General features: G+C 41.9%; 1 protein-coding gene across 2 annotated transcripts in view; it reads left to right on the top strand.

The window, feature by feature from the left end:
- Nucleotides 1–23,666, top strand: part of CLUH (clustered mitochondria homolog) — a 662,807-nt gene that overhangs the window by 612,207 nt on the left and 26,934 nt on the right. For both annotated transcript variants that reach the window (XM_044054416.1, XM_044054415.1), the window contains exon 25: nt 17,558–17,631. In XM_044054416.1, coding sequence (XP_043910351.1) covers nt 17,558–17,631 — 74 coding nt within the window. The remainder of the gene's footprint in view (nt 1–17,557; nt 17,632–23,666) is intronic.

Raw genomic sequence — 23,666 nt, 5'->3', positions numbered from 1 at the left:
ATGATTTCTGGAAAACAATTTTGTTTCCCAGGGATTGTATCATGCATCTGTGAGCATTAGACCCTATATAAAAGTGTATATTCATAATGTTTGTGTTTTGCGCGAGATACCCGTGTCACTGTAGACAGCAAGATTTGTGTGTGTTTAACAAAAGAAATCTACTGTCTATACATATGTGGCACAAAGGAAACTGGAAGCTATTGTACTGGTCTCTGACTTGGGATAGCTCTCCATGCTACAGGAGAGTCACTACCTCCCAAAAGGTGCATAGAAACAAGTAGATATTGAGAGAGAGAACCCTTCAACAAAGGTACTTCAGAGTAGCAAAGTGACTTCCATAGTATCAGGACCAAGAATGCCATTACTGGTGTAATGGTTTTCCCAGCCACTTGGACCTGAATTCTGGCTTAATTGCCAGCCACTGCCTGACCTCTTTGGAGATGAATTTGTAAGCATCTTTCCAGGCCTTTTACCAGTTTTTATACCAGACACTGAAGTCAGTTTTGTCCGGATGGCAGTTTCTGACATCGGCATGGAAGTTGTGACAGACTGCCAGATCATAGTCAATCATTCAGGAAAGTTCATGTAGCTAATATGTAAAATCTGTGCCATTGTCTACCCTAGGAGGCATTGAACATATGACCAGTAGGTGCCTACCTTCTTGCAGGCCTCCTGGATCTCAGCATCTAAACTGGTTTTAACTGTGCACAATTTTAAGAGACTAGTAGAGGAGCTCTTTACCATATGAAAGAGCGTACACTTTGGGTACCTAACCCATTGAGGAAAAAAGAGGTATCTTGCCATCCAGGGAGGGTTGTCCTTGCAGGACAGAGAACCTAGCTTGTACCTCTCAAGTGTATTCTCCCCTCTCTGATGCAGCTTGATGATGATAAAATGTTTCAGCAAGATGTTCATCATTAGGTAACTGTCTGTATAAAAGTGTAGGTATCCTCACCAAAATTTCTGAACTTTCTTGCAATTGAAAAAAAAACAGTCAAACTCTCTTTGCTCCACTTTCAGTGGTTGGCTAGTTTGAGATATTGGGCAGGTAAGTAACTCCATTTGGGACTTTTCTTCCATAGTTCTGTGAAAACTTGTACTGTTTTTTTGATTATGCCTAAGAGGAAGGGAGTTCTCTTGGTACGGCGATTTCCATACAGAGATTAGTCACACAAATTGTCTTTTCTAGTAGGGGAAGAACACTCCATCCAGTCATGCTTGTTTATCGCTTACCCTTAAAGTGATAAGGAGTAGACTTAGTTCCTTGAAACCTTATGTAGAAAATCAGCAGTTTAAAGCCCTGACACAGTGGACTTATGGATTCAAGTGCTGGTATCTCAGATGTTTTCCTTTTGGTTGCCAAGTATGGGAAAAAAGGCATGGGAGAGGTTCCTGCAACTCCTACTGATGTATCCTGTCTTCCTAGGTCTTTGAATGGTGATTCCTCTGTGGCCACATTAAAGCTGTTGGAACATTTGTCTACTACTTCCAGCCCCTCTGGTGCTGCTCCTCAGGAAGCCATTAAGGGTCAGGAGCCATTAAGGCACGTCCTCCAAGGCTGGACATATGCTTGCCTCAGAGAAGGGAGTACCATACATCTTCTCACAAAGCTTAGTTAGGGAAGAGATAACTGGCACCCAGGTGGAGATTTGGACATCAGTCTATCAGTTTTTTTTTTGTTTAGAATCTCAAAAAAAGGGCAAGAAGGTTAAACACCTTTCTACTGCAACAACCCCCTTCTTCTAAAGAATCCATAGAGGAATGGTTTCTCTTTGTTAAAGGTCTTGTTTTAAGGCATTTCAGTCACTGCTCCTTCTGTTTATTCACAGTGAGGAAGGAAGAGAGCTCCCTCTCCTCCTTATTCTGATACTAAGGAGATTGGTTAGTTTATGCTTCCCAAATTTCTTCACCTGAAAACTTGGAATCAGAATGTGAAGAAAAAAATATTTCAGATTCTCCTATGAATGAACTCCTTTTTGCTCCCACTAAAATAATTCTTTCATCCTTCCTGTATAGTCAGCAGAATCTTAAAACATTACAGTTATTGCAACTGTGTACAGGTAGAAACTCCTAAACCATTAACTATTCCTCCTGTCATTGGGGCAATGGAGGATGACATTAATGTTGCCAGTGCTTTTCCTTGACAGTCAGACACCTGCTCCTTGGAAGCCAGTTATACTTTACAAGATAACTCGGTCTCATTTTTTCATAAGCCTGTAGCTGATGCGTTATGTTGTTTCCCTGGCAAAAAAGCTCTGGATCTCAATATACTACTGCATTTAATACTGTACCCTTGGGTAAGGAAGGTAGAGCTTTTGACAGGTACAAAACGAAGGTTTGCATGTCTTCCACTGTGGCCTTTAGAACTATTAATTGTGAAGAACAAATGTCCAAATACAGTTTAGCAACAACTGCTGACATGAATAAGGTTATTGCAGACCTGTCATTTCAACATATTAAATCCTCATTAATTTCTTTGCTTTCCACAGTCACACAACTCTCTAAAATGCTTTAGATGCAGTATCTGGAGCTGCATCAAGTGGATCAGTGATATACAGGTGTGCATGGCTAAGATCCCCAAATTTGACTGAAGATGTCAGATCTGACATTTCCTAATGCTCCCCTTGATGAAGGTGCCATATTTAGTACTTTATATTCTGTTGTTCTATAGAGATTTCATTATTACCAGTAAGATTTCATGCCCAGTTGTATTAAATGTCTTAAGGTCTGCTGTCACAATTTTCATTGCTTTTCTGTTCATAATATCATCCAAAGCGCTTTCTGTCATTATGGTCTAAATCTTCCAATGCATCATTGTGTGTTTTTATAATTTCCTTTCTTTACTTTTTTCACATCATATTGTCACTGTAAAAAACATTTTTTTTTATATTTTTCCTTAAGTATCCACCATTCAGACCATTTTTTGTAAAATGTTCTCATAGTAATATGATTTTTCCATAACTGTAGTACTAATAACTTTCCTTTTTCATTCCATGATTTCTCATTTATCCTTTTTATTCTCTTGTCATTTATATATATATATATATATATATATATATATATATAATTCCTTGTTTTCCTTTATCTCTAGCCATATTGCGACATGATCAGAAAATCTTGTTTCAACTACTTCCTCTTCTCCTATAACTAAACCTTCTTATAGGATAAAATAATCTGTGTCAGTTCTATACATACCCTTTTTGTAAGTTCATGAATTTTTGCCCCAGAGTTTTAAATTACCACATGTTATAACTTCTAACATTTTCTTGTTTCATTTCCTTTGTTTTTATATTTGTCTCTTAAATCACAATTAAGGTTTGCAGTTATTATAATATTTATATCCATCACCACATAGTCTAAACTGTGATGAAATAACCTTTCCCTTTCTTTACAATTAGTATAAGCATGTAATGTTATAATTATATATATTTGTTCTTTCCATTTTAAATCTACAATAGTTAATCTTCCCATTTTTGCTGAAGTTAGATCTAATATCTTTACTGTATTTTTACAGTTTACGGCTATTCCAGAACATCTCTCGTTTTCCGTATTCCAGATAATATTTCTTCCCCTTAGTTTCAAAGTTTGTAATCTTTCTTTTGTTAAAATCTTGCGTCTTCCAATATATTTACAGCTACATTAAGTGCATTATACCACTCCAAAATCCTTATTCTTACTATATTCTTAATACTATTCACATTTGCAGAAAGTGCTCTAAAATTTTCATTTTCCCCTTTCCTTAGATTCTGGATTCATAAGATCATAGCTAATTACGAGGCTAGCTTTCTTAACGGTCCATTCTAAGCATAGCCAGTTTCCCTCCCAAAGGTGAGAATCAAACACTGTACCTTGTATCTGTAAGTGAAGCACCTTAACCATTATACCAGCCCCCAATCATTAGCTGCATATATTCTTTTTCATCCATTCCTGTCTTTTTTCTTGTGTACTTATCCCTTTAAATTATCTTTTTTTCTTTTACCAATGGAATATTTTTTTCTTTTACTGTCTCCTAATTTGTCTTATTTCAGAACCTTCTTTTGTGTCCCCTTTATTTTTTTCCTATTTGTAAATACCTCTAAATTTTCTTTTGTTGATTTTCTTTTCCTTGTTCTTATTTTCATTTTTGCAGTCCATTCATAAATGTCAAATTATGTTACATTTATAACATTTCAATTCAGATTTTTGCATCCTGTCCCATTTCCCCACAAATATAACACTTTTGTCACAGTTACTCATCAAATGTCCACAAAAAATGTTTTGGGTTGTCCCCAGTATTTTACGATGCTCTTTATTCTCCTCCACATTTATCGTGCTTAGTGTATGTATAATTTTCTTTCTATTTTAAAACAATATTATAATCCCAGCCATAAGTCCATAAACCCCTTTTGTCATAAACTTTTGCAATGTCCAGTACTTGGTTTTCAAATGCCCTTTCATAGTCTGTGTTTCTACCGCTGTTCTGAATTGTACATGAATTTTCTTTTTTTGTTTCTTGTTTCCCCGTTAAATTTTTTTATCCTATAAAGATTCCATGGGTTATAATTCTTTTTTTCATATTCTCCAAGAAATTTTTCCATTGAAAATAACAGTTTCAAATATGTCACAAAATGATGCTTTTACCTCACGTGCTTTTAAACCCAAAGGAGCTATTAAATTCTCATGCTTCATTTTTTTGTTGTCTTTACTTTGAAACCTTACCATATACTTCAGTTTTTCATTTTCTTCTGCCTTTTATGCTACTCCACTTTTCTCTTTAACTTTCTCTGCATATGTTTTCTTTTCCATCTCATCACTGTTCTTCAGGATTGTCTGTGCATCCTCCTTTTGTATTTTCTCTATAATGTCCCCCCAGGAAACATCTTGATTTTCTAGCTCAGTCTGCACTGCCATTTCCTTAAGTAAATCACCAGAAACCCTCCTGATGGGAGGGTTGTAATTACATATCTATCATGTGCTTGACTTATTGCTATCAAATAGTTTTCTTTGAAATATCTCCTCAGAATCCTGCACATACTCTGCTCTCAGTATTGCCATTCTCCTCTCTTTCTCTCCCCACTCCTTCTCCTTCTTCTCTCTCCGTCTGCCTCCCTATCTTTCTGGGCTGCCTCTGCACCTAGAACAGAAACAGGAAGTGCTGCTGCAAAATGGGCCCAATTCGCAACATTGACAAGTGGGAGAAGTTCCCTGATACTGGTCAAATTTTCCCTAGTAGTATAAATTCCACCTCTGGTAGTCTCTGAAAAGATTAGGGTTACCATACCACCTCTCTGTTTTTTTCAGACTATCCAGAGATCAAACAGATTGTACGGTAGCCTGGAAAACACTGTGCAAACTCCAGTATCCTGTTTCAAAAAGGAAACAGACTATCGGAGTTTGTTAAATCGGCAGAGTTACTATGCTTTTTTTACAGAAAAGTATAGTAAACCGATAGGAAGCAGGCATCAGGCATGGAAAAAGAGGGCGTTCCCCATCAGCTAATGTCATAAGGACGTCACAAAATGGGTGGAATGTGGATGCTAGAGTGGGTGGAAATGGGTGGGATTATGGGTGATGCGAGAGGTGTGTCCTTTCTCCTGTTTTAGCCACAAAGAAAGGTGGCAACCCTAGAAAAGATGCTACTAAACTAGTCTGACTAGTGTGGTCAAACGAATGATAGATAAACTAGACCATTTGTTCCTAAATCCAGATCTCCCCATGTGCCCCCCCCAAAAAAAAAACATACTCTGTGACCATGAATGCCTCAAACTTTGCCTGGGTCTGAGTCTTAGGGATTCAAGGTACAGGTGTCATTAGTAAAGGAAACATGTGAACATCAAAGAGATAATGGTATTAGTAAATGCATTGAAGACTCTAAATTGTTTGTGGACTCCAGAACCTCTTTTGGTAATCACAGGAAGCACTATTATAATGTGGTATATAAACAAGTAAGGGGACCAGGTTGTATCTGGTATGTAGACTAGCCATGATAGCGTGGGTATCTTGAAGTTCAGCACAGTCTATCCCTACAGGCTACTACATTCAGTCAGAGCAGAATATGTGGCACACACTGTTTTAGAAGGTCCAGATCAGAACCTAGTGAATTGAAGTTGCACACAAGGGTCTTCCAGGACATAACCTACCTATGGGGAATGGAGATCCCCACCCCACCTGAACCCCTACCAAAGTAGATTTGTTTGTCTCGGTTCACAACAGACAGGAAATTCTGCTCCAGTACTTCAGTACTTCTTGCAGAAAGGCTTTGAAGGCAGATAGGTGAGGAACGTACTTAAATGCCCTTCATGAAATAACCAGAAGGGTTCTCCAGAAATAATCTTTAACTCCCTTTTGACCCAGACAGCAGTGGTTTTATTTATTTAACATTTATTTACTGGGAAGGTCTGACTTGGAGCTAGCCAATTTTCAGCAGAGGCAAAGTCAGAAATGCTCCAGATGCATGTCTTTGTCATATGGGAGGAAACTGGAGCACTGGGAGAAAACCCACACAAATGCAGTGAGAACATGCAGAATCCACACAGAAGGCACCCCAGCCGAGAATCAAACCGGGGAACCTCTTGCTGTGAGGCAACAATGCAACTGTGCCCCCTTCTCTTGAAAGTGGACAAGGGCAATTACCTCAAACCACCCTAAAGAATGGAGTTATTGACACAGAATGAAGATCTCTGCTTCATTCCAACCTTTAAACTCAATATGCGACAGCCTGGATGATAGAGTTTTGATTTATTCTGTGAGCATGCAGCACTTTTTAAAGAAAGCTAAGAAACTTGCTACTAAAAAATCCTATATGGCTAAGTGGAAGCGATTTTCTAGTCAGTGCCATAAAAGGAACCCAGATCCTTGTTAGACTGAAGCTCCTTTGGTTTTTCAAAGTCTGTGTGAATTGCTTAAATCTGGCATATCCTAGTCTTCTGTGAATATTCATCTGTTGGTCATTTCTGCATATCTGTCCTTAGATCTCCCCTTTTCTCTTAAATCTCATATAAAACAATTTTTGAAAGTGGTTCTTCACATCTATCCACCTGTGAAACAGATGGCTCCTCCTTAGGATCTTAACCTTGTACTAAACAAACTTACTTGTTTTCCTTTTGAACCAGTTCATCGGGTTGACTTGAGTTCTTAATATGGAAAAAAATTGCAACCTGTGATGGTAGTTCAGCTTTATCTTCAGGTATCCATAAGAATTATCTTATTCTTCACACCAAAGGTAGTATCAGAATTCACCTTAAAGCAATCTATTTATATCCTTTTCTTCTTTCCAGAACCAAAAATAAGGGACAAAGAGTCCTACATATGCTGGATGTCCACAATCAACTCAGATAATGCACTGATAGGACAAAGAAATAGAAGTTATGTTCTTACCATAACGTTCCATGTTAGTTGTCTTCTTCTCGCCTTCTTCTTGCTGGATGGGTTCGGAGCCGACCTCGGCTCCGACTCGGCCACTCTAAAGCTCGAGAGTTGGTTCCACCGGCTCGAGGCTCCCCTTATATCCCACAATGCTAGGCGAGAGTTACCTCAGATCTCGTTTGTAAGCTAACCCCAGCTTATAACAGAAACAGTATAACTGCAAAAAACAGAATCCACCTCTAACAACAGGAAGAAGAAGGGTGACCTACATCCTGAAACAAGAAATATGCATAATAGCATATGGCTAAGAAAGAGGTGGTAGAAAGAGAGGTCACGATCACAACTCCTCTAGGTCTGTCCAGGCCAGGGGGAAGGAGGGTGGGGCGCAGGAAGAAGGCGAGAAGAAGACAACTAACATGGAACGTTATGGTAAGAACATAACTTCTATATGTTAAGTTGTCTATCTCGCCTTCATTCTTGCTGGATGGGACCGCGTCCCTAGCACCTTGTCCCGGGTGGCCTAACGGAACAGACTCCTGAGAACAGTGGAACCAAAATTAGCTCTATGCCTAGAAGCTAAATCCAACTTATAATGGGAAATAAAAGTGTGAGGAGTAGCCCAAGTAGCCGCTGCACAAATGGTGTCAATAGGCAGCCTGTCTTGGAAGGCTAGAGAAGTAGCCAAAGCTCTGGTGGAATGGGCTTTAGGCTTATTAGGCAGTTTTTGGTGTCTAATCTCATAAACAAGGGTAATCAGAGATGTTAGCCATCTGGATAAAGATACCTTTGAAACTGGAAGTCCCTTTCTGCTTTCCGCATAGGAGACAAACAGCTGATCAGATTTTCTGAATTGTTTCGTCCTGTCCAAGTAGTACCTTAATTGACGATGAACATCCAGACAGTGTAATTTTTGTTCAGACCTATTTGAATACTCCGGAAAAAAGACAGGAGGTCAATGCATTGGTTTAGATTTGATGTTGAAACCACCTTAGGCAAAAAGGACGGGTTAGATCGTAAGGAAACTCTGTCCTTATGGAACACAAGGTAAGGAGAACGACAACTGAGTGCTTGAAGTTCTGAAATTCTTCTGGCTGATGTGATAGCCACCAGAAAGAGAGTTTTCCATGATAATAACTTTAAGGAACATGAAGCTGCAGGTTCGAAAGGGGAAAGAATCAAAGAAGCAAGAACTAAATTTAGGTCCCAAGGAGAAGGAGGATTTCTTACAGGAGGTCTGAGAAGAAAAACTCCTTTCAAAAAGGCTTTGCAGAGTTTGTGGGACATTAGGGCGGATTCAGAAATACCCACATGGAAATTAGAAATAGCTGCCAATTGAACCTTAAGAGTAGATGGAGATGAACCTGCATGGAAGAGTTCAGCAAGAAAATCAAGGACTAGTTGGATGGAAGCGGTGAAAGGATCTATGTCCTTTCCTTGTGCCCAATATGAAAAGCGTTTCCACTTACTCAAATAAATCTTTCGAGTGGAAGATTTATGGGAAGCTATCAAAATATCTCTAACAGAGTGAGATAATTGAGGAAGCCTGGCTACGGTTGGAAGTGGAGGAACCAAGCAGTGAGGTTCAGAGAGGGGAGGGAGCGATGAAACTGACCCGACTGATGGATCAAAAGATCTGGAACTAGGTCCAGATTCCACGGTCGCTCCAAAAGAAATCGATGCAGAAAGGGGAACCACACTTGTCGAGGCCAGTAAGGAGCAATGAGGATCAATGAGGCCTTCTGAGCGATAGCTTTCTGTATTACTTGAGAGATCAGTGGGAAAGGAGGAAATGCATACAGAAGTCCCCGGGGCCAAACTTGGACTAGCGCGTCCCTGCTGGGTTGGCCTGGTAAAGGGAATAGAGTGAAGTATTCTCTGCACTTGCTGTTTTGGGGAGTAGCAAAAAGATCGCAGCAAGGCTGACCCCTCTTGAGAAAAATCTCTCTCACTACAGAGTCTTTCAGGGACCACTCGTGAGGCATGAGAATAGCTCTGCTCAACTTGTCCGCAATGTGATTGGACTTCCCGGGGATGTGCGTTGCTATCAGAAAACGCTGAGAAGAAATCGCCCATTGCCACAGTCTGAGTGCTTCTCGACACAGGGGGTATGATCTGGTTCCGCCTTGTTTGTTGATGTACCACACTACAGACATATTGTCTGTCTGGATTGCAATCGTTCCCAAAGGAAGAGAGTCTTGAAGGGCTTGCAACGCTAAAAGCACTGCTCTCATCTCCAGAACATTTATGTGCAAGTGGCATTCGCTTGGTTGCCATGTGCCCTGGACTGTCCTGCCCTGATAATGCCCCCCCCACCCGAACAGGGAGGCATCCGTTGTCAGAGTAGCAACCGGAGGAGGTGGAACAAATGGTCTCCCCAACAGGAGCTGGGGGGAAGACATCCACCACATGAGATGCTTTTGCACGCTTGCGTGATCATAATGGTGTGAGACATTGGAAGTTCCTGGTATGACCATTGAGAAAAGAGCATCCACTGAAGGATCCGCATGTGGTATCTGGCCAATGGAAGGAGGGGTATGGCCGCTGCCATGATTCCCAACACCTTTAGAACTAACCTGGCTTTGGCTCTGTTGTTGTTGAGAAGTAGTGATACCAATTTTGAATGTCTGATATCCTTTGGTTCGTTAGTGTTGCAGACATGTTTACAGTATCTAAATTTGCCTATGTAGGTAATAGTACGACAAGGCGACAAAACAGACTTTTCGCAATTTATTGAGATACCCAGTTTTGACAGACGCGAAAAGTGTAATCTCTGGCCATCAGAAGGAGATGCTTGGTGGGAGCTGTGAGGAGCCAGTCGTCCAAATATGGAAACACCTGGAATCCTTGTCGTCTCAGGTGAGAAGCTACCACTGCCATGCATTTGGTAAACACCGGGGGCAGTGGTGAGACCAAAGGGCAGGGCCCTGAATTGAAAATGACTGGTTCCCAGCCTGAAGCGGAGGAATCTTCTGGAGCGCCTGTTCATTTTATGTGATAGTACGCGTCCTGAAGGTCTATAGAGCACATCCAGTTTCCTTTTCCCAATAGGGGAAGAATGGATTGCAGCGTGACCATCCGAAATCTTGTTTTCTTGACCGATCTGTTCAAGATACTGAGATCCAAAATTGGTCTCCAGTCCCCTGTTTTCTTTGGAACTAAAAAGAACCTTGAGTAGATTCCGGATCCTAGTTGGTCTGCTGGCACTGGCTGAATAGCTCTTTTGCAAGCAGTTTTGAAATTTCCAAAGCTGCTATATCCCTTTGAGCGGGTGGAACATCTGGAAGGGATTTTTGACTGATTTGGAAAACGAAGAAAGGGAATAGAATAACCTTCGAAATGATGGACTGTACCCATTTGTCTTGTGTCAAGGATAGCCAGGCTTCTGGGTACAGTGACAATCTTCCCCCGACTGCCTCCGAAGATGGGCAGTCGGGCAACACCTCAGGGATGCTGAAAGGGCTTATCGGAGGACGTTTCTCGATTGCCCTGGTTCTGCGGCCCCCCTCTGCCTCTAGGGCGATCGCTACCATTGTTGTTCCCCTCTGCCTCTGGCGGGAAGCGACTCTGTCGCCAGGCGAAGTCCCTTGGGATTGTTTACGGAACCACATCTTTCCCCCCTTCTGGCCTTTGGGGTAAGGCCTAGAAGGAGTAGAAAAACGGACTCCGACGGCAGAAAGGGTCTTGCCATCAGTCTTGCACCTAGTCAGGGTTTCTTTCACTTGTGGACCAAAAAGAGATGATCCATCAAAAGGGGAGTTCGTGAAAGACGTCTTGAAAGGTTCCAAAATTGCATAGCCGCATCCAGGCGTGCCTACGTAAGGCTACCCCTGTTCCTGCGGCTCTGCTCGCTCCATCGGCCGCATAAGAGAGGAGGCATGGAGGAGTTGGAAATAGAATTAGGATAGCCAGCTGCGTGTTCATTTTCTCTTGGAAACCCGCAGCTGTAGGGTCCTTCAGCATTTCACTCGCTTCTTTGATCAAGTCCCTTTGAAGACGAAAGTGAAATGGCACAGGTAATTCAGCGAACGATAGTAAATGTCGCTGAGGAGAACATCCGCTTCCGCACCTATCCATGGACCTAGATTCCTTGTTAGGTGGATGGACAGGCACTGAAGGATCAGCCAGTTCCTTCTTTGTGGCGGCAGCTACCACCATAGCATCCACAGAGACTCCTTTTGATAAAAATTCCTTGTCTGCTGGAGCTGTGATGAATTTGGAGGGTCTCCTGGGAGTGGGGTCCACTGAATCAGGAGCCGCCCATGCCTTTTTAGCAACCACCTGCATGAGGGGGTCGAAGGGGGGGGACACCCAGGAGGTGGAAGGACGAGAGCCAAACGCCTCAAGATACACAGATTCGTCCTCCGAAGGGTTGAGGGCTGGCCAATTTCCCCTCTGTTTAAGGATCTCCAGAATGTCTGCAAAAGAGACATCTTCAGAAGGGGAACGGGGGGAACCCTCAGAATCATCCAGATCTGTGTCGGATGTGATAGACTCAGGTGAGTCAATGTGCTTCCTCTTGCACTTCCTCTTCCGAGGGGGCTCTTCTGCCAAATCAGGAGAGGCCTCGGAAGAGGATGAAATCCCCACAGGGGGCTCCTGAGGAGTTGGCTCTCTGCGGTCCGGGATGAGGGAGTGAGTCGACTTACCCTGAGGCAACATAGAGGGAGGGGCTGACGGAGCCGACTGTGGAGTAGAGCCAGGCTCTAACACACTCCGCATGACCTCGAAGCACCCCTGTCAGGCAGAGCCAGAGGTCCCCGCCCAGAGGAGCTAAAGACCCCCCTCGGCACCGACAGTGATGGCTCCGAGGCCGATGTCGGAGCCGAACTCACCAGCGCCGAAGCACCGAGAGGGAGAGGGGGGTCGGACAAGGGTCCGATGCCACTGCGCCGAGATTCCTCCATGGAAGAAAACGGAGCCGACGACCGAGCCCAAGACAATTGTCTCGGCTCCGAGGTGACCACAGTCTCGGTTCCGACGACCCGCCCGAGCTCAAGAGAGTCGAAGGAGGAAGGAGTTGATGGACCGGGACAGGCACCGACTGATGAGTCGGGCTCTGAAGCATCTGGGCCAGTGCCTCAGACTTGAGTAGTCGACTCACCACCCTCTGAAGGTCATGATCGGACAGCCTCGATGACCTAGAGGAATGAGACCTTTGGCTCCGTTCAGACAGCAGGGGAGAACCTGGAGCCGAATGAACGGAGCCAAGAGAAGGAGACCTAGACCTCTTTCTGGTTGTCGGCTCCGAAGGTCTTGTCGGAGCCGACACGGGTACCTCGATAACCTCGGCTCCAGCCGGAGCCGAGGGAGCCACAGAAACTGTGGACTGAGTCTTATCGGCTCCAGCCGGAGCCGATAAAGGCAAAGGTTGAACAACCTGAGGTCTCGGCTCAGAAGCCGGAGCCGAAGACCTCGATGCCTTGGAGGGCTTCCCTGTTGAGACAGACAGGGAATCCTCAGGCTTCAACAAGCCTCTCAAAATGAGCTTGTTTTTTCTTTCCTGCAGGACCCTGGGGCTGAAGCCATGGCAGACAGCACAGGAGTCCTGCAGGTGCAAAGGCCCCAGACAATAGACACAAGAAGTGTGAGCGTCTGTCAGAGACATTTTCTGACAGCACGCATCACACTTCTTGAATCCGGAGACCTTTGCTTCTTTAGACATAGCCTAACTGGTGAACACAAACACACACACAAACACACCAGTTATACCCTGTCAAAAAAACACAATTATAGTAAAAAATATTAAAAATATACTAGAAATAAGTAGTAGTACACTACACAAACACTCCCTAGGGAAGGGAAGGCCTAAGGCCCAAGGGAAGAACTAAAAGTTCTTTTGACAAGAAACGGGAAGAAAAAAAAAAGGTTCGGGGATAGAGTTTAAAGAACTACGCTAATTCAGGAATAATTAAACTAAAAAAGGGGAAACAAGAGTAACTTTTTATAGAAAAAGCTAAAACTTACCTGGAACCGGTAGAAAAACCAACCTCGAAGCTGTAGCGGCAAACGAGATCTGAGGTAACTCTCGCCTAGCATTGTGGGATATAAGGGGAGCCTCGAGCCGGTGGAACCAACTCTCGAGCTTTAGAGTGGCCGAGTCGGAGCCGAGGTCGGCTCCGAACCCATCCAGCAAGAATGAAGGCGAGATAGACAACTTAACATCATTAGATTCCCCAATTAGCTTTTCATTTCCTATGAGGTAAGAAAAAGGGACAAACCAGTGTCAGAGCAGACTACTTCCTTGCAATCCAGTTTTATTGTTCTCACCATGTCAAAGTCAAAACTCACTCTACGAGAGATTAGGCTACTTCTAGAGCTTTTTGAAAAGGCTTGGACTTGGAAGTTTTATAAAGGGGCAACATGGTCATCTGTGCAAACTTTCACTAGACTTCGTAAGATTGACATTTTCACCAGATCAAGGACAGCTTTTGCTTCTGGGTTCTTCTTCCTCCTCCCCTGCTATTTCACCTTTGGTAACTGTCCCATGTAGCTTGTACTACTGCAACAAAGAGTAGGTTGTCCAGGTAAAGTTATCATAGCAGTAGCTGTTCATATTGAGCACTTTTACAGCGTTAATCCCCTCCCCTTCCCCACAAACACATGCTTCTTGTCTTTGTATAGAGCTTTTGCTTCTTCCTAATTTACTTACCATGGTGGAGTTCCTCCTTATTCCAATCTTCCCCCTTTCTTCTAGCATTTCGGGCTGTAGCTGCTATTTTCTGTGAAGCATGAAAGCTCTGAATTTTGGCACCCATATGTCAACTTTTACACCAGCATGCTGTTGTGCCTCCATGAACATATTTCTTTGACTATTGGGCAGATGTCAGATTTTTGGCAGGATGTGTATCCTATAGCTTAGGCTACTACAGCTGTAATCTATTCAAACATCTAGTGTTTATGGTATATGTACTTCTACAGCTGTACTTCCCCAGTCAGGATGTCTCAAGTGGAGAAACCCTCAACCACTTTTGTGAACATTTAAAGTGATCGGGGAGATGACCTAACCTCCTAGGCAAATCGGATCTTAGCCCACATTGGTTTTTCCAGTGTTTTTCACATGCCTTTTTTATAGTCTGGGTGAAATTGGATTCTCAACTTCCAAAACCCAAGAAACATGCATACTAGAATTCAGTCGCAGACTTCTATGCTAGTTTATCTCGACACAGCCAAGGCCTCCAAAATGGAACCAAGCCCAAACACTTTCCCCAATAATGGAGAACATAAGATTCTTGATAGGGTCAGAAAAAGCTTTACACACCAGCTGCACCTTCCTCCAGTTCCCTTAATTGCCAGACTTGTATGCCAAAATGTCAAGGTAAAATCCTGAAACAAGTTGAGGAGTTAGCTGCAGAGATCAAAGAAGAGACCCTGATGCATATATTTAGGTTGTTCCAAGCAGCACAGTAAGTGAAAGCAAAGGTAATCCAGAAAGCTTGAGACGTCTGGTGTCCCACCATTGACCTAGATAGAGATTGACAGGACTAACGAGAAATGGAGTATAAAGGCTTAGACCAGATAAAGTCAGTTTAGCTAGCAGATCTTAGGAGACTGCCCCTCTGATATTCTCCCTGCTGGAAGAATAGACACCTTGAAGTTTCAAGTAGTTTATTCAGTTAAGTAAGTAGATGGACAAGTGCACAGCAGAAGTTTCTTCCACTAGGACTGTTCCTGTATCAGCATATTTCAGAGCTGCTGCTGTGCAAAATATTTTAGAAGCTGCCATGGATACTGCTGTTTACACCACTGCAAAGCATTACAATTTCTATGCACAGCCAATTGGAAAGGCAGGTTTTAACATTATTGTGCTTCAGTAGATTTGGTAACTCCTCCACCTTGCAGGGATATTACTTGGAAATCTGTCCAGTTGTTATATTTTTTCTTTTGCACACTGACCCTCCCCAAAGAAGATAATGCATCTGTGAATACTAAACATGACAGTGGGCCTTCAAGGTGAGTAGCAGTACAGCTACTGTCTGTCACCTGAATAAATGAGCATATAGTTTTCTTGTATTCATTTTGTTGTACTGATTCATAGTTGCTCTTTTGTTTGTTTAGTTAACATTACAAGTGACTCTAAGGGCACATTACGCTGAAAGAAATGAAGAAAGTTGTTGTTAGTCCTGTATTTATATGGGAGCCTGGTGCACCAGCCAAGGTGCAGTGGATTGCTGGCACACGTCTAGCACTGGTTTTCATGGGGACTAAGGTACAACTGATTACATTTTTCACTGAGAAAGATATTTAAGATGTGTAAAACCCAAATGTTATGAAATACTGTTGGACTCGCCCTATCTCAGAGATCTGCTAATGTGGTGAGTGTTAATTCAGATGTGCTTTCTGTTACCTATGTGAATGGCTTTTGAAAACCCCATCCAGAGACTCCTTCAAGGCAGTCCTGATGTGGATATTTTTGTGGACGCAGTCTCTAGGAACTGTTAAGTCTTCTTTGCTCCTGTGAAAGAAGGGCTTACAGTTGCCAAGCTGACACTTTCTAAGTGGACATTTTTCTTCATCTTTGTAGTACTGTTGGCATATTGTGTTACATTTATAAGCATCATTTATCCTATCCTAATTTCCCATATTCCTGCAGTAGCACAGTCCATGTTGTGTACTTATTTATCAAAACTGAATTTCTTTAATGTCGTTATACAGTATTATTTTTCTGTATGATTTTTAGCCATTTCACGTCCCCTCTGAAAATCAACTTTGCCCATTAGGACCACCCTAGCCAACAAAATGCAAATAAGTAAATAAAATCTAAGTTCTGGCCTTGGGTAATTTTTCTTATTCCTTCCATTCTGGTGGTATTTCTTGGGATTCAGTCCAGTGTAGGCTGCACCAAGGAGAGGGCCCCCATAATTTAAACAAAAATATGTATTTTTACTGTATCAATTGGTCTACAAGCAGTCTCTCCTTCATGGATCAGGAGTACCCTCCCGCCATCCCAGTGCAAGTAAGTGTCCTCCTGTCATCTGCCAGTCTTGGACTTTCTTATAAGTCAGGCAAGTATATGCTATATTTATTTAAATAATATTGTGCCAGCACTATGTTACTGCTTTATTTGCAGGTAAGTGGTGACAATATAGAGGGTGAACTGGTGATCTCCAGAGAATGTGTAGCCACCATGTTGTAAAACGTGTATCAGCCAGTAAGCGTATACCCTGTACAGAGGGCTGAGTTTAAAAATAAAAAGTGAGGGGTTCTAATGTGGAGAACATAACCCAGCCTATGATCCATCAAGGAGGAGGGACCTCTTGCAGGTCAGTTAATATGTTAAGAGGATATCCTATTTCATTTGCTCTTTGTAAAATGCCGTAGGTTGGCTGTTTAATTGAGTGAGAATGATATAGCAGAAGCGAAGTATGCAGCCCTTTTATAAACAGAGAAAAAATATTTTCTCTGCTTTGTGTTTTTGTCTTTTACTGTTTCTTAGATTCTGCCTTTCGTAGGTGTGTTTTAAGTGTTAAACTCTTGAAAGGCAAAGCAGTACCAACTTCTAACTTAAGGGGGATAGTCTAATGTGAGGGATAGAATCCCTGGGATATCTATAGCCACTTACTTCTGCCTGCAGTACACCATGGTGCAGACAGCTCCTAATATATGCTCTTTTTTCTTGCATAACCTAATCAATACCCTTTATAAGATGAGCTCTCCTGTTTTTCAGGAATCTGTGTTCCAGGTATTCCTTATTAAAGTTGGGGCAGGGGGTCAAGACTGTTGGCTGGTTGGGTACGGAGCAACATAGCTTTCTTCCTTGTGAGAAATTAGTTTTCCCTTAACTTACTGCAGTCTTTCTCTTTGCTAATGGTATGCTAGTTTAGTTTCTGCAAAGAAGATTCAAGGTGTCTACCATAGTCCCTCCTCCATACTGTTTTTGTTTCACTGTTTCTTTTCAGTCCCAGTGTACTCCAGTAGTGTTTCTGCATGCCATCCAAGGCTTATCCTCAAACTCTAGGTAATGGCACAAGTAGAAGAACTCTGCTTTTATTAAAGTAATGAACAAAGTGCTGTACAGCTGCGGTCAGAACATCTAGGCCATCAACTACATACAGGGAAAAATACTAAAATGTATATTTTCTTTGTTAATCTTTTTGTGTTAATCTACAGTTTCTTATCTTTGTGATAATTTTACTTTCAGTTAAGTATGGTAATACAGCAATCTGTTTCTGCGCACCTTTTCAAAGTTTTCTCTTTTTTCCACTCTTTACTGCAGTTCCCTGCTCCAAATATGGCCAGTGTGTTGGAAAATATGAATGTTATTAATGGTATTCTCTTCATTCCTCTAAGGTAATTATAATTCTGTTCCTTGTATTATGCTTCTAGTTTTCATATTAATTTAACAACTTGAATTTTAATTTATGTTATTGCAGCTATAACAAAGTAAAACAAATGAGATTGAGTACTGTATCATTTGATGTAATAACTACATTTTAACACAACTTTGAAGGGCCAACAAGTTACGATGTCAGCAGACAATTGTTCATGATGTAGAACTCTACATTTTGGTGTCACATGAGCGAAAAGAAATGTCATACAAAAAGGGATCCCATGAAGCAGTTATGACATAACCATTAAATGTTTTTTTTTTTTTTATGTAATGTATGTTGAAGTTCAGTTGAAATTTTTAAAAATAGTCTTTCTAGTATTGATGGTGATCTGCTAATGCCTAAAAGACGAGATATTGTGTGCAACTGTGACTTAAAACCAAACAATATGTAGTGTATTCCAAGCCTGTAAGCAGTAAGACGCCCCTGCATATTCTGCAAAAAGTAGGTAATCTAAATGCTTGAAGGAACTTTTGAGTGCAATTGTCCACCTGTGATATAAATGCTGTTCACTTAACTATAAGTTATAGTAAGATCGCAGTCATAGATCATTACATAATAGACTCTCTAAAAATGCTCAAAATGAATGAAAAATTGGGAGGAGCGTCTGTAACAGTACCACATTTTGTCACTTGTTTAGTGAACTAAGCTTGTAGTACAAGTATACAGTTCAGCTGAGCTGCTGCAGTCGTATCTCAACAACGTATATTGGAGACCATGTTGGAACAATTTATTTATTTTATTTTACATTGTTTATTGGGAAAGTCTGACTGGACTCTGGTCCTTTTTCAGAGGAGGCCCATGGTAAAAAACTGCAATTATAAGAAATACAAACATTGTAGAAGTTTATAAGCATGTAATGAATTACAAAAGTATTCACAAACAATAGTTACATAATAGTAGCCAATGCAATTCTTAAGTAGACATTTACATCATGCATCGTACATTAATATTTAAATGAGAGGAGAACATTTTCATCATGCATCATAAGTGAATATATACAATTTAATTTTTCATGCAGTAGAGAACTATTTTAAGTACAGTAGAGTTCAAATTTTGGTGTAAGGTAAGACTCAGTAGAAATTAGACTGAGGTAAGGCCTATCCAGGACAATTGCTAGAACAGAGGCATGTGACTATTAAATGTGATGTTAAGAGCTTTTTGAATTGTAGTAAAGAGCAGGTAGAGGTTATTGGGGTAGGGAGTTTATTCCATATTTTAGGAATGAAGTTTGAGAAGAGTGAATCCCCCGATGAGTTGTTAGCTGTGGTGATGTCTAGGAGGAGTTTTACTGGAACGGAGGGCTCTGGAAGTGGTACATGGTTGTATAAGATTTTGGAGAGCAGGGTTTTTTTCTGGTTGATGCAGTATTTTGTGGGCAAAAGTTAGGTGATTAAAGTATAGTAGTTGAGGAAGTTCTAGCCAATTTAGCTGTCTAGGAACTGTACATTGATGTGTCTTGTAGGAGACAACAGTGGTGATTTGGCAATTTTATTGTAACAAGATTCCAATTTGGTTAGATCAGTTTTGCAGAGGTTGGTAAGAATTGGGGAGGCATATGAGAGAATTGACAGCAGGTATGTGCCAGTGATAGTAGCTTTTGTGTTTCTTGTTAGAAACTGTTTTTCTGTATAGAAGGCCTAGTTTTTTGTGGAACTGCTTAATGGTTTGAGCTATGTGATTATAAAATGCCAAGTTAGTATCAGTTTCAACTCAGAGTAATTGAGTGTGAGTTATTGGGGAGGTAGTTTTATTTTTGGATAGGATATTGAAAGATAGGGAAAATGAGGAGGATCTTGTTGGGTAGAAGAGAAGGAGCTTTGTCTTGTTGGGATTTAGAATGAGCAGGGAGCTAGTTTCTACAGATAGAAAGGAATCATGGTGTGGAGGTCATATAAGGAGGGGACTGTGCACATTAGAGTTGAGTCATCTACATATTGTACCACTGAAGCATGAAGTGTAGAGGTATGGAGCTGGTTGGTAAAGAGAGAGAATAGTAGGGACCCAGGGATGGAGTCTTGAGGAAGTGCTCTGACAACTGGGAGAAGAGGGGGAAGGTGGTGCTGCCATTGGACGGCTTGTTGTCATCCAGATAGATAACTTTGGAACCAGGTGATAAAGGGGCTACTCAGGTTAAAGATGGGGAGAATATTGATGAATTTATTGTGATTTACCATGTCAAAGGCTTTAGACAGGTTAAACAATATTGCTGATATAAAATGTCCTTTATTTATATGGTGGTTCACTGTGTTAGTAAAGGATAATTAGGGCTGTGATGGTGCTGTGGGAGGGGTGAAACCCATGTTGAATGTTTGAAAGTAGTTTTTTTTCATGAAGGTAGTCCATGAATTGGGTATGTTGGACTCTCTCAAGGATTTTCGATAAGGGTGATAGGATGGCAATTGGACAATAATTAGCAAGTTCATTGGAGTTACCTCCCTCGTGTAAAGGTAGAATGTGGGAGATTTTCCAAAATGGTACCATGCTCTCTGATATTGGTCTGTTTATGGGTATGATTACTGGGTATGCTATTGCTTCTGCTGTGATTTGCAGAAAGTCAGCTGGGAGGCTGTCTGCGGCCAGTGTGGTTGGTTTGAGTTTTTGAGTAGATTTTTTTTATGGTATTTACAGATACCAGTTGTAAATTAAAGTGTTTGTTGCCACTTTGGGAGTTGGTGCTGGGCTTGGGTGCTAGACAGACAGAGTGGTTGGAGATGCTAAGAATTGGCAAGGGCTTGGATAGCTTCTGTAAAGTATTTATTAAACTGGGTTGCTTTATTATCAGAGTTGGTGGTTTGTGTTGGAGTGGGAGTAGTTTTACCTGGCATAAGTATATTTCTCAGTTCGAGGAATGTCTGCCTTGTGGCTTGGATTTTGTTTTTGTGAAACTGTTCTGTTCCCAAGCCTTATCCCTTGCTTTGAGTAAGGACCTGCATTCTTTACTTAGCCAAGGTAAGTAGTTAGCTTTTATTCTAGTAATTCTAGGGCGTGCATGGCAGTTTAGTATGTCTGCGAAGGTGGCATTGAAGGAGTGAATGGCATCTTCTAGGGGTAGCTGCTCGAGATGTTTCCAGTTGCAGTTTTTTAAAGCGGAGATGAACCTGCTTGGGTTGAAGCTTCTTTTATTTCTGATTAAGTGGTAGGTGGTTTGGTTTTGGTGAATGCGGGTTCTTATAAGGAAGGTTGGCTGATGGTCACTCAGGCCGTCAGGGAGACAGCCCGAAAGCAATGATGGTGTGAGTTTAACAAGAATCCAATTGAGGATAGATTGTTGTATGGAAGATTTGTCTCTCCTTGTAGGAGTATTGATGAGTTGGGTGGAACCCATGGAAGTTAACATGTGGGGTTGGAGTCTGGGAAGAGCAGTTAAGCCAGTCAGTGTTAGTCAACCATCAGGACTGTATCCTGGAATTGTAGATCCAGTGTAGTATTCTTTCTAGTGTGGGAATATTATTTCCTGATGGGATATAACCACCTATGATGTTAATGTGTTTCTTGGGGTTAAGTTTTAATTTTGCAAAGATTATTTCTGCATTTTCAAAGTCAGGGATGCTTAATTTCTGCTTAAGTCTAAATCGTCAACTGTTATGTGATCTTTGAATAAGATTGCTACTCCCCCGCCTCTTCTGGATTTCCTGTCTTTACGTAGAATTTTGCGCCTGGCAGGTACAATTTCATTATTGTTGTCAGGTTTTGGCCATGTCTGTTAATATTACAATGACAGGAGAATTGACATACAGACCATGAACTTTATTTCCGATACTTCTTATATTCGTATTAAGCAGGAGAAGGGAAGAATTGTTTTTTTCATGTAGTAGTTCAGGGTTGAATGTGACAGAATTGCTTACTATATTATGGAGGGGAATGGGATCAGGATTTGTGTTAATAAGTGTGTACTAGGCTAATGGCCCTGGAGCCTTTACAATCCTAGCCCATAGAAGTGCCCTGGCATCATGCCGCCTGACGTTATTTCCTAGTGATTCTATCAAGTAGAGCCACTGGAGTGATCCCCGGGATGAACTTTTCTTTCCTATCCACTCATCAAGATCCCTCTTGAAGAGGGCCAGTGAGGTGCTCTGCTTGACATGTATGGGAAATCTGTTCCAGAGCTTGGGCAGTCTCTGGGTTATGAACCTGTCCCTCCAGCATGTTCTATTGATTGTGGTAATGAAGTTGAGGTGTCTGGAGCATGTGGTGCAGAAGGATTGGGATTTCTGTAGATGTAGCATTTCTAACAGAGCTGGGTCAGACATAGCTTTGTAAGTCAAGCAAAGATCGTCTCTTAGACAATATGAGACCGAGAATAGCTGGAGTTTTTTGAGTCTGTCCATGCAGAACATGTGTTTTAAGGCCTAGGATCCTCTTCATGAAGTACCTTTGTGGCCTTTCCAACTGTTGCATGTGTCTAGTGAGGTACATGCCAAGTGAGACATTATACCCTATGACTGGCCTAATGAGGGAAGAGTAGAGAGTGATGACCTCTTTCTTCCTGGATGCAAAACCCTTGGTAATGAAATGTGCCACATAGAAAGACTTTCTGACCACAGTGGCAATGTGGTGGTCGAAGGAGAGGTTGCGGTCAGCCTGTGTCCCAAAAGCTCTTATAACACCTTCAGTGGGCTCCCATCGATGTGGTAATTAGTGGGAACTGAGTTTTACCCAAATGGGATGACAACACATTTTTTGGCAGTAAGCTTAAGGCCAAGGTTTCGACACCAGTCAGTGGTCTCTGTGAGGTCTTTCTGTAGGATGTCTACATCACTTGGGGAGTTAATATGGCTCCCAGCTTGCAGTTGTGTACGAACTTGGTCAGCCAGACTACGTCTGTGTTGGCCTGGACTTCTGAGAAGTAAATGCCAAAGAGGAGAGGACCCAGGACCAATCCCTGTGGGACTCCACTCGTGACTGGTCGGCAGTCTGACTTGGAGCCCGCTACTTTCTCACTGTGGGTTCTATCTGTGAGCCAGTTTGGAACCCACCTAGTGATATAGGGGTTGATGCCTAGTTTGGTGAGTTTATCAATAATTGCCGAGTGGGGAATGGTATCAAAAGCCTTGGCCAGATTGAGGTAGGGTGTATGGAACTGCCTTGCCCTTATCCACAGCTCTGGTGACTGACTCATAAAAGTCAACTAGGTTGAGCAGGCATGATCTGCCTTTCACAAAACCAAATTGCGTAGGATCTAGAGTTTGGAGATTTCCTATATCCTTGTTAACTAGGTCCATGATGATGCGCTCCATAGCCTTACATATCAGACTCGTCAGGCTAATGGGGCAATAATTCCCCGAGTCTGTAGTCATTTCACCTTTATGGAGAGGGATGACTGTAGCAGTGAGCCATTCGGTAGGGACAAAGCCTCAAGTGAGGCTGTGATTGAACAGGGCACACAGATGTGGTGCCAGTTCACTTTGTAGTTCATGTAGAACACATCCAGGGATATTGTCACGTCCCATGGAAACTGTATTCTTGGCCCTGGACAGTCCAGCTTTAACCTGTGCTACAGTAATGCTAGGTGCCTGGCATTCCTCCAGTATTGTGATTGGTCCTTGGGGGGGTAAAGTTGGCACTTAATCTGATGGCCAGTATGTTGGCAATATCTGTTGGGTCAGTATAGGAGGTACCATTGTGCAGTAACTCTGAGCAAACCTGAGTATTGCCATGGAGATTCTTGATATAACTATAGAAGGCTTTGTGGTTGTTTTTAGTGTCTGACACAATTCTGCCTTCATAGCTGGCTTTAGAGGTTTTGATGAGGGATCTCAACGTTTTGTTGAGGCTAATAAGGGAGTTTTTCCAGTCTTGGGACTTCACCTTTTTCTGCAACAGTTTCTTCCTTCTGTTATAGAGTTTATTAATGGCAGGGGACCACGAGATTGGCTTCCTTTTTTTGGAGGAGAATGTTGTGATTGTGTTGGGTATGGCTAGTTCCATGCATTTGTGTACGTGTTCATACAGTGCATTGTTGTATGATTCGGTAGTTATGGATCTGTTTTCCAT

This window comes from Protopterus annectens, chromosome 13.part0 (genome assembly GCF_019279795.1).
Source record: "Protopterus annectens isolate FY-2018-M chromosome 13.part0, PAN1.0, whole genome shotgun sequence".
NCBI lineage: Eukaryota > Metazoa > Chordata > Ceratodontiformes > Protopteridae > Protopterus > Protopterus annectens.
This window is presented reverse-complemented; position numbering and strand designations above follow the sequence as displayed.